This window comes from Chenopodium quinoa, unplaced genomic scaffold (genome assembly GCF_001683475.1).
Source record: "Chenopodium quinoa cultivar QQ74 unplaced genomic scaffold, ASM168347v1, whole genome shotgun sequence".
Lineage (NCBI taxonomy): Eukaryota > Viridiplantae > Streptophyta > Magnoliopsida > Caryophyllales > Amaranthaceae > Chenopodium > Chenopodium quinoa.
This window is the reverse complement of record NW_018743742.1, coordinates 386,034-398,238: the sequence shown is the minus strand read 5'-3', so window position 1 is coordinate 398,238 and position 12,205 is coordinate 386,034. Positions and strand designations below refer to the sequence as shown.

Here is a 12,205-nt window from a genome sequence, read left to right as displayed (position 1 = left end):
GGATAAGCTGGTCAGAATAACGCCATTGTTAACTAGGCGTTAATTAACGTGGGTCTGTTAGTGCTAGCTGGAAAGTGAACAAGCATATTTTTTATAACCCATTTTGCGGAAAACGAGGCAAGGTATTTACCGAATTGCCATTTGATAAACACAAAACATTTATCAAATTGTGTAACTTGGGCTTCCTCTTTACATGTGTTTAAGGTAACTATCTTTACATAGATTATGTTGAGAATGAAACAAAATTATTTGAAATTTAGCATCTATATCTTCACATCTTGATCTTTTTCCCTTTCGGGCTCCTCTACATCTTGGTCTTTTTCCCCTTTTGGGCTCCTCCATCTCTCATGGCGAGCTTTTTTTGCTTCTTGAGAAATACTTTTGTATTCTCTTGGTTGGAATTCTTGTCATTATCTCGTCAATCTTAGTTTCACAATAACCTTGTACGTATCTTTCTTGGCTTTGTAGTATTGTCTGTAGGAGATTATAGGTACTACGCAGCGGAAATAAACATGAATCATATTCATACAGTACCTAATCCCAATATCTAATGCATAACACATAAAGAACATATAATCGTATTTTTGAAGCGTGATTCCACGTGCGATCGATCAAGAACAATTGGAGATAAAGAATCCCAAGCGTGATTCCTCTACTTGGTCCACTGGCACAGATTAAGACCTCCACTAATGCTAGTTAGTTGCAATTGAACCCTTCAATTGACCTTCTACGGAGAAGAGCGAGCAACGAACCACCACACGCGCCACCAAGGGTGGCCGGCCGTATGGACGAGAGGAGGAGAGAGATAGTCGTGAGATAGAGAGAGGAATTAGGGTTTTTGGGATTGGTTACATTGATGTCAAAATACACTGTATGTGAATTATGACTGCTTTTTTGCAACCCTAGGCATGAATCTTATTTATAGATCTCATCTCTAAATAAGAGCCCCTGTCAAAAGCCCAAAACCTAATTCCAATCTAACTATGCTAGCCCAATCCATTTCATGATTAATTAAATGCTCATGAGGCCCATTAATGGGCCTATAACTTGCTTAACCCAATACCCTTGTGTGTGACCTCATAGGATCTATTCTAGCGGGCTTTGGACTATTTGACTAATCCAAAGATCATCTCTCATAGTCTAGCAACAGATGATGACGCCCCAAGAGAACGAACTTATTATCTCCATAATAGTGATCATTGATATATCTAGTAATTGCACTTATCGAAGACACAAATCCTTCATTGTCTATATAAGGGTGAAGCAAGCCACCATACCATTGAACGATATTTGCCAGTAGGCCTAGCAATGTTGTGAAACTAATGGATAAGAGTTTCTTGTCATACTTCATTTTCTTTTGGAAAAGCCATTATGTTAGACAATATAAATATGTAAATATTTTAGTCTCCATAATTAACATTGTATGATTATGAACCGTAATACCCAAATGGTATACATATTGGCTCTGATACCATGTAAGATAGGAGAATTCTCCTTGAAGACATATTATTGATGTGTGCCAATATATATACCATTTGGGTATTAGGGTATACAATGCTAAATATGGACACTAAAATATTTACATATTTATATTGTTTAACACAGTCTATTAAATTGTAGATGTAACAAGTTGATAATTATGCTAATGCATATAGTGTTATATAAATAAAACACTTGTTGTAAACTATGTTTATTAATATTCTTTATAAAGATATCGCTTCCATGATCATATACTCAACTAGGGTTGTTCATCGGTCCAAGACCAGACCGGACCGACCCGACCCGGATTGGACCGAATTTTAAGAGCTGAAGACCGAATCGATTAAGCTAGGACCGAACCCGGACCGGACCGAAAGAATCGGTCCAAAACCTGGACCGGACCGCTTTGGACCGATTTAAGAATTTTTAAAAAATAATACTAAATTTTTAATAAAGTTATGGAAAACACGAAAAAAGTAAAGGAAAAACTATATTTTAACGTCATTTTTATGTTTAGTACAAAAAAACTTATAAAATTAAAGTTATCTAACCTTATTAAAGATAATTTTTACCATTATTAAATGTTCACGCATATTATTTAATAAAAAAGGTTCGATCCAAGTCCCTTTTTTTATAGGGTTTTGGACTGGACCGGACCGATTGGGTTCGGTCCGGGGTGGTCCGATCCATTTTTTTTGGTCCGGACCGATTTATGAACACCCCTATACTCAACACCTTACAAATATTATTGTGTATGATATCATTTTGCTGAATTGTTTTGTTTAAATAAGTTTCTTATTTTATCATTATTTCCTATTTATTCATTTTTGTTTTAAAAACCATCCCTTGTTTTTAAGACTTGTCCGCTAAGAGGAGTGGGGGAAATCACTTAACTTTAAGTAAGATAATTATGTTATTCCCATAATTCATCAATTTACATACTCTAGACATATTTACCATATTTCGACACATATCCAACATTACGCTATTATAAGATTTTTTAAACTTGAAAATATATGCTTATAGACTCAATTAAAGAGTAAAAATTTCACATAATAGAATCAATTTTCCAATTATTTCTATAAGATAAAATATGAAGTTGGAAAAAAAAAAAAAAAACCCCAAAAAAATCATACGTTTAACAACTTGTTATGAGTCGAGTCTGGTTGATTCGACTCAAGTTGAGCAACCTTGACAAACAACATACATCGTACATAGAACAAAATAAACAATAGATACAAGATTACAACCACATGTGACACTACTGTGGGGACCGTGCAAGCTCAACAACAGCCAGTCCATTGCAGCAGTCATCTCAGCAACCCAACCCAGTACAAAATTGTACAACTAATATCATATCCTCTCACAATATTCACTCTTCCCGACACTTCTGCTTTTGTTGTCCCAACTACGCGTTTTCCGCACCTGAAAGCGCCGCCCATTTTTAAATCTCCCAAAAAAACAACAAATTATGCTGTCTTTTGGAAACTCCTTGGAAAATTCCTACTTGTTCTTCTTCCTCCATCACCGCTACTCATTTTCTCCTCCATTATCCTTTTAATTGGGCCTCTAAAGGTTAGCTAACCAATTCACTTAATCTGTCAGTCTTTTTCATTACTGTTATGATTCGTTCTTTATTTAATTTTAATTGACTTTATCCCATCAATTTGAACTGCTCTTCTGTCGCTTTCATTGTACAATTTTGATAGTATATGTTTGAAGTTTGATGGTATTTTTAACATATACTTACTCCAGATTGAAATTTAAATAAATTTTAGGATTACCCAGATCGGATTTTGCTTGGTTTTGGGGTTAACTTGATTGGTTTCTGAACTGGGTTTTTGTTGGCTTGCTGATTGGAGGTTGAAATTTGAAGAAATCTGACAAGTTCAAACTTTGGTTGAATTTTGTTGGTTTGAGCTGATTTTGGGATTAATTAGTTGGTTTTGTGAACTGGGTATTTGTTGATTTGATGTTTTGAGGTTGGTTATTCTGATAATCATGTATTTTGCGAAGTTCAAGTTTGGCGTTTGGGTATTGTTTGCTATGTGTTTGATAAAATGCTCCTTAGAGTTTGACCCAGCTGATAATTATCTCATAAATTGTGGATCATCCACTGATGCTTCAGTAGGTGATCGAGTTTTCTTGGGTGATTCAAATGTGAATTCTAGTGTTGTTCTTTCAACCTCTCAAAAGATTTGGGCTAATACAAGCTCAAATTCAATCCCAACTTCAGATTCTTCAGATCTGTATAAAACTGCTCAAATTTTTACCGGAAACTCCAACTATACTTTCTCTGTTTCGAAACATGGCCGTCACTGGATTCGCCTTCATTTCTTCCCATTTGCATCGCAGAATTTTAATATGAGCCTTGCTAGATTCTCAGTTTCAGCTCAGAATTTCACCCTTTTGAGAAATTTTCAACCAGATGAGGTTACTCCTGTGGTCAAGGAGTATTCTTTGAACATAACATCAGATAAGCTTATTCTTCTTATCACCCCATCATCTGGATCCTTTGCATTCTTAAATGCCCTGGAACTAGTTTCTGTTCCTGATGAGCTTATCCCTCATAGTGTCAGAACTGTCGATTCTCCTGGCTCTAGTGAAAACCTCTTGCAGCAAGCTTTGCAGACTGTCTTTAGGGTGAATATGGGGAATACCGCAGTTAGCCCTCGAAATGATACCCTCTCCCGGCATTGGGTTCCTGATGGAACCTTCTTAAGAACCCATAATCTTGTCCAGTTCTTGTCGAAGGCACAGGCTATTAATTACACAGGAAGCGGGTCGACCCCTGAAATTGCTCCTCCTCTAGTCTATGGAACTGCCAGTAAGTTGAACTCTGAACTTGATCCTACTTTGAATTTGAATGTGACTTGGAATTTCGATGTTGATCCGGGTTTCAGTTATTTGGTTCGGTTTCATTTCTGTGATATAGTTAGCAAAACACTGGGTCAGATGATGTTTAACGTTTATATCAACTCCTGGTTTGCCGATAAACATCTTGAACTTGATAAATTGGGCTCTCCTTATTATCTAGATGTTGCTGTGCGAGATAGTCATAGTAATTCTCTCACTGTGAGTGTTGGAACTATTAGTGATGGTAGTTCTTACCCCAACGCCATGCTTAATGGGCTTGAGATCATGAAAATAAGTAACTCTAAGGGTTTTCTTGATGTTGATGCATCTTTGAAGTCGAGTGCTAAGGTCAAAACTGGTCTGATAGTGGGTTTAGCCGTTGGGGTTGTGTGTATCATTATGATTCTGGGTTTAGCTTGCTTCCTGGTCAGGAGGAGAAAAAGGACATATTCAAATGCAAACGGAAACAAAATTGAGGGAGCCTCTGAATATGGTTATCGTTTCTCTTTTGCTGCCATTAAAAAAGCCACTGACAACTTTAATGAAAGCTTGGTCATTGGAGTTGGAGGTTTTGGGAAGGTGTTCAAAGGGGTGCTAGATGATAATAGAGAGGTTGCTATAAAGAGGGGAAATCCTGATTCTCAACAGGGCATTAATGAATTTCGGACTGAAATTGAAATGCTATCGCACTTCCGTCATCGCCATTTAGTGGCTCTCATTGGGTACTGTGATGAGCAGAACGAGATGATATTGTTGTACGAGTACATGGAAAATGGGACACTTAAGAGCCACTTGTATGGCTCTGATAATCCTATCTTGAGCTGGAAACAGAGACTTGAGATATGCATTGGTTCAGCCAGAGGTCTTTATTATCTTCATACAGGTTCTGCAAAGCCCATCATCCATCGTGATGTCAAGTCAGCAAATATACTGCTAGATGAGAACCTGATGGCTAAAGTTGCAGATTTTGGTCTATCAAAAGCTGGTCCAGATCTTGATCACACGCACGTTAGTACTGCTGTGAAAGGAAGCTTTGGTTACCTAGATCCGGAGTATCTCATAAGACAACAGCTGACTGAAAAATCAGATGTTTACTCCTTTGGTGTTGTCCTGTATGAGGTTCTCTGTGGGAGGCCAGTAATTGACCCAAGCCTTCCTCGTGAGATGGTTAATTTGGTGGAATGGGCAACCAAGTCACAGAAGAAAGGGGAGTTGGAAAAAATTATTGATCCTAATCTTGCAGGTCAAATAAAACCAGAGTCTCTAAGAAAGTTCCTAGAGACAGCTGAAAAGTGTTTGGCTGAATGTGGTCTTGATCGCCCTACAATGGGAGAAGTGCTCTGGAATTTGGAAAATGCGCTGCAGCTACAGGAAGACGAAGCCTCTTCACAAGGAAGTGACGATGTCTCTTTGCAAGTTGATGATGAACAACCACTACAAAGTCTTCCTTCCACCAGACAATATAGCATGGGAAGTGCAGCAGATATTGTCGATATTTCAATGAATACAGTTTTCTCACAAATGAGAAATGGTACTATGAGGTGATAGCTATGTTAGCGCCATCTATCCACTCCGGCATACTTTGAATTTGCACAAATGAAGACGGGTTAATTTGTTGTACAGAGGATTTGTTTTGGTTTAATTCATTCTTTTATGCTCTTTTCTGTATGAGCCAAATGTTAGAGCTGTTGCAGGTAAATTCTGCACAAATCATTATTTATTTGCCATATGGAGGTTTAATCTGATTACACAGCTCCAATTAGAACTGTTCGACTTATCTTAATTATACACATTATACACTGATGACATATTCTTTCTCTAATGCTTCTTGTTCTTGCTGATGCCCATTTCTATATATACTCCGTATGTTCTTTATTTTGCGATTCCGGTGTTCTTATATCCATGAACCATGAAGTTTCTAAACATGCCTGCTCTATCTATCTATGTATCTACCGATATCCTATCTATATATTATACTAATAGAGGAATTTTAAAGGGAGGAATGTTAGGCATTTAGAAATGCATAACAAAAGGTATTCATATAATTATGCATATGTACAAACGAATAAATATTCTGATATCATTGGATGATCAAATGGTACCATTGAATATACAGTGATACTATATGTGCACATAATGGTATTATATATGCATTCAGTTGTACTAAATTTATGCGTAAATAGTACCACTTAGGATTCAATGGTACTATATAAACTTTTAGTGGAACAATCAGCATGTGGTCCCCCATCACATGATACAATCCGATCAAAAAATAGGTGTGGTCCACCTACATGCCTCTCTCTTCCTATCTCTCTCTACCATGTGTTTTTATAATATTTTAATCAATGTTATGCATTAGTAAATGCATAACTTTCCTCCATTTCTAGTTCCTCGAATATAGAGTATACTAGTTGCAAAGCTAACAAGTGTTTGCCACGTCTCATAGCTAAGCATCAACAATAGTGATAATATGAGGAAATTAAAATGGAGGAAAGTTATGCATTTACTAATGCATAACATTGATTAAAATATTATAAAAACACATGGTAGAGAGAGATAGGAAGAGAGAGGCATGTAGGAGGACCACACCTATTTTTTGGTCGGATTGTATTACGTGATGGGGGACCACATGCTGATTGTTCCACTAAAAGTTTATATAGTACCATTGAATCCTCAGTGGTACTATTTACGCATAAATTTAGTACAACCGAATGCATATATAATACCATTATGTGCACATATAGTATCACTGTACATTCAATGGTACCATTTGATCATCCAATTATATCAGAATATTTATTCGTTTGTACATATGCATAATTACATGAATACCCTTTGTTATGCATTTCTAAATGTCTAACATTCCTCCCTTTAAAATTCCTCGTGATAATATCTATCTTTTAGATTTTTAAATACATAACAACTATATATAGATAACATGTCCACTGTTCAACAAGAGATCAAATACGTCTCATAGCTAAGCATCACCAATAGTGATAACCATCTTTGCAAAATCGGAAACATGTCACATTTTACTACTTCCTCCGTTTCAGAATGTAAATTTTTACCCATCTTTTACCGCAAATATCTTTAATCTCACCCTAGCAAAAATTATAAAAGTTAGATATTAATAATCTACTTATCAAGACGAATCAAACTAGATCCTACATGACTATATTTGTTCTTATTTTAAGAGAAATTTAAAAGGTTTTTTTTTTTTTTTAAGTCAAAGATTCCAAACAGGAACATTAATATGGAATGGAGAAAGTACCAGTACCTATTAAGATAGTTGAAGAGATATTTGTTACTCATCCCTAAATCTGTCAATATTAAGCATTCTTGCACATCGAAACTAAGGACATGTTCACTTCAACTTAACTTCAGTTCACTTCAGCTCCAATCAGTTCAGTTCAGTTCAGTCTAGCTCCTAATTTCCTTCTCTCATAAAATTTTCATTTCAGCTCTATTCACTTCAGTTCAGCTCTAATCAGTTCAATCCAGTTCAATTCAATTCAACTCCAATCAATTCAGTTTAGCTCAGCTCAATTCAGTTTAGTAAATGTGAACATGCCCTAAATTTCACAACAAAACCAAACAAAACAATCTCAGTTTTATATAACCAAGATCAAAATTACAAAGATGCAACAAATAAGAGTGATTAAGGGCCAATATGGAGTACTACATTTACATGATAATAATCTCATTTTTGCTTCCTATGCATTAGATCATGGTAATAGCTAATAGTTAGAGCCGTCCCATTCAATTTAGGGCCCTGTGCTATTTTTGCCCCAGTGATTTTAAAATGTGTAATTTCATGAAATTTTGCTCTATAGTCTTAAACTCATTTCTATTAGGTTTTTTTTTTTTTTTTTTTTTTTTTTTTTTTTTTTTTTTTTTACACATAAAGCTTATGTTGTATTATTAAGTTTATGAATTTGATAACTACATTTCATTTTGATGTTTAACTAATATATTGAAAATTCTTACATTTACTACCACTAAAATGACCATGTTTGACATTTGCTACCTATTTAATTTTTTTATTTTATTTTACTATCACTCAAATTCCAAAATTCTATATATCAACTACCATTTCACAATTTCCGCCATTGTTGCTGTTAGTGGGGCTAACCATCATCCAATCACCTTTGAGCCACCCTTCCCTCCTTCCAGCCACCCTCACTGTTTATAAAATAATTTGCAACACATGTTTGTAAAAAGAAGGGGGGGGGGGCTCGAACCTTGGACCAACAAAGCAAGATAAAATGACATACGAAGTATGTTATTCGCTGCTATTAAGGCCCCATTCACTTCACTTTATTTTTGCTAACTGAAATTATATTTACTGAAACAAAATTATATTTGTTGAACTTTGTAGACACCCAAATGTGTCTCCCCAAAATCAGACCCGATGATGAATACCTTTCACGTCGAATCATAATCGGATGAGGTGAAAGTGTGGAAAGTCTAGTGTTGCGGTTAGTTTTTATTTCTCTTCTTTCTCTTTGTTTTCGAAAACCTATTTTATGAAAATAGCCAATCCAGTTTAGTTTGGTCCATAACAAGGGTCCAATAATAGTGTAGTTGGATCGGGTTCGAAAAAAGCTTTCCAACTGTAGGGAATAATTTCAAGCTTTAATCCCACTAGCTTGAACCCCACTGTGATCATACACTAAAGTACGGTGGCGTCCAAAAGGGAAGAAGATAGAGCAAAAGAGTCGCCAACAAGTTTTTAAGGAACTTGTAAACCGTTCAAGAGGTGAAGGTTACACCCCTTAACGACCTAAGAGATCGTTAACTCCATAAGGTCATGAACCAAATAAGGGTTCGGGAATAAAGGTACAAATCCAACCTAAAAGAGATTGAACCTGCCCTAATAATAGGCCTCTACTTTATTCTGATCGTATTCATGTGCGCTTTCTGACTAACATGCAATCAATAGGATTAACCCTAAACCTGTTTAATCTATATTGGTTGAATATTAATGCACAAATAAATCTATTATTGGCGATCACTTGAAATATAATCATATTAACCCTAACAAGATTATTAGTTATCTTATTAAGCGTGATTACAAGTACAAATTCCCTTTAAACAGGCAATGAAGGTGATCAAGCAATAAAGAATAAATAATGTATCAAGCAACATAATCAATAATAATCATGAATAATAATAATAATCATAATAATATCATCATAATAATAATAGTAATCATGAATAAAAATAATCATCATCAAAATAATAATAATAATATTCATAAATTATCATAAATTATAACAATTATAATCATAATCATGTTCATGTTAATATTAAAGCATAATAAACATAGCAAGATCCTAGGCATGATACTAACAAGATTAATAACAAACCCTAGCATGTCACTAAGCAATAAAAATCAAAGCTTTAACCCTAACATGATACTAACAATCATAAATATTAGGAAGAGAATAGGAAGCATCACAACAATCATATTAAATGTTAAAATTACCCTAGACATGATACTAGGAATATCATAATAACAATATAAACATGATCTCTACATCATAACTTCAATAAATCAATAAAGTACTTACTTTGATGCCTCGTACCTCTTTCTAATAACAAAATACACACGTTAGTAACTTCAAGGAAAATAATAATCAAAACAATTAAATTAAATAATTGAAATAGAGATTTGGGACCAAACCCTCAGAAATTAAACCTTTCACGCCTAGGGCGAAGGCAACTTCGAATATGGCTAGGTGTTTCTAGATCTTGTGAATGCGGAATTTTGTATGAAAGCAAAGTAAGAAGAAAGAATTGAATAAATTAAAGAATGCTAATGAAAACTTGTGAATGAGGAGAATTGGTGAATCAAAACGGAGTTTTTAATACGTTATTTATAGTGAAAATCAGCCAAAAAAGATAATTTAACAGAACAGAGTATGACGCTCAGGAAACGAGGTTGGCGCCAACCCTGGCTAGCTGGCGCCAGGCACCAATGGCTAGCGCCTGGCGCCAAGCCTGGTTCCAGGCGCCAAGGCCTGGGGTTGGACGCTAGTCTTGATTCTAACGCGTTTTCGAAAATCCGATAATTTTACCGTATTGGAGGATAAAATAATATAATTTCCTCAAAAATGCTATTTGATTTTGATTAAAACTCTAAAAAGTCAACAAAGTCAACTTATCAATGCTAATTGAATTAGGAATGAAAAGAACCTTCTAGAAAAATCTAGAAGACTAAAACCATTCCTAATTGCATTAGGAATGATAAATCATATTAGGCCCTCCCCTGGATCATTGGGCCGCACATAAAGCTCAAACTGGGCCCAGTTTGGTAAATTGGCCACAACTTCCTCAATATTCATCGGAATTGGGCTTGTAATATATCGTTGGAAAGGTCTTCGCAAGCCCATCCAACTACACTACTATTGGACCCATATCATGGACCAACCAAACTGGATTGGCTGTTTTCTTAAAATAAAGTTTTCAAAAACAGAGAGAAGAGAAAACTAATAAAAACTTTCCGCAACACTAGACCTTTCCACACTTTCGTTTCATTCGATTATGATTCGACGTGAAAGGTACTCATCACTAGGTTTGGTTTTGGGGAGACACAAATGGTGTCTACAGAAGCCCCCACTTTGACTGAGTTTGGAGAAACGCAAGTTTCGAAAACAAAAGTCAAAGTAGCGATAGGGACGGAGAATGATTCAGAACGTTCTGCGATCCTAAATCAATCTTGTAACGCCGATACCTGCAAAACTAGCATTAGTTAAACAGATAGAAGAGTTAAGAAACGCGTATCTTGCACCGTCGAGCACTCGTCTCTGAAAGTAACCGATTGCTGCTGTCGCTGTTTTGATGACCTCCTGCAAGCTAAAGAAGGCCATCCCGCTTGAAAACCGCTACGCCCGTAACTGCTTCCAATATGGAAGATTGCTTCGCCTGAAACGATCCTCCTCCGCATTGATAATATTCCACGTCCAAGGGAATACCATCGAAGATTATTCCTCTTGAAACAACCTCCATCCGCATTGATAATATTCCACATCCTAGGGAACACTATCGAAGATTATTTCTCTTGAAACAATCTTCAGTTGTTTGTGACAACTTTCCGCAAGCTAGGGAATGCTGTCAAAGATATCTTCTCTTGAAGTCACCCTCATTTGATGCGATAATTTTCCAAAGGAAATTACCGAAGATCCATGCCTGTCGATCTTTAAAAGGTCGCCTGAACTTTGCTTCCGCTGTGCCTGTAAGTCGGCACTTCCGTTGCTTTGAACCTGTATGTCGGTGCTTTTGTTATGATGACAATCCTCTTTTCTTTGGGAATAGTTGCCAACACAACTCTTGTATGATGTATGACAATCTGATTTAGGGAAAGTTGTCAATGCTTCGTAACAATCCATCCTTGGAAATGTTGCCACGATGAAGCGACAATCCATATCTTAGAAAATGTGCCAAAATCCAATTTTTGGGAAAAGTTGCCAATGCTTCGTAACAATCTTTCATAAGAACTTTGCTACGATCGACAATCCACATCTTGGAATATAACTCTTGAAAGCAATCCACCTTGGAAATTTGCCAACGCTATGCGACAATCCTTTTAGGAAAATATTGCCACAATTGACAATCCGCGTCTTGGAACATTTGCAAAAAAGAGTCGACCGACAATCCACTTCGGGAAAATTTGCCACTTTCTGAAATGAATGACAATCCACGTTGAGGAACTTTGCCGAAATTTATGGTGAATAGAGTCCTACTACAATCCTTTGGGAAATTTTGCCGTAGGGAACTGGGTGCATGACAATCCAATATCGGAAAACTTGCCAACGAGCCGACGAATGTATGACAATCCGAACTTGGAAAAACTTGCCAACAAATAAGG

At 36.1% G+C, this 12,205-nt stretch overlaps 1 protein-coding gene across 1 annotated transcript; it reads left to right on the top strand.

Moving 5' to 3' along the window:
- The first annotated feature begins 2,333 nt into the window (after positions 1-2,333).
- On the top strand, positions 2,334-6,138 carry LOC110684711 (probable receptor-like protein kinase At5g59700). Its single transcript, XM_021861151.1, has 2 exons — positions 2,334-3,054; positions 3,258-6,138. Exon 2 carries the CDS (start codon positions 3,481-3,483, stop codon positions 5,878-5,880), a length of 2,400 nt encoding a protein of 799 aa, XP_021716843.1. The 5' UTR covers positions 2,334-3,054; positions 3,258-3,480; the 3' UTR covers positions 5,881-6,138.
- Positions 6,139-12,205: the final 6,067 nt, after the last annotated feature.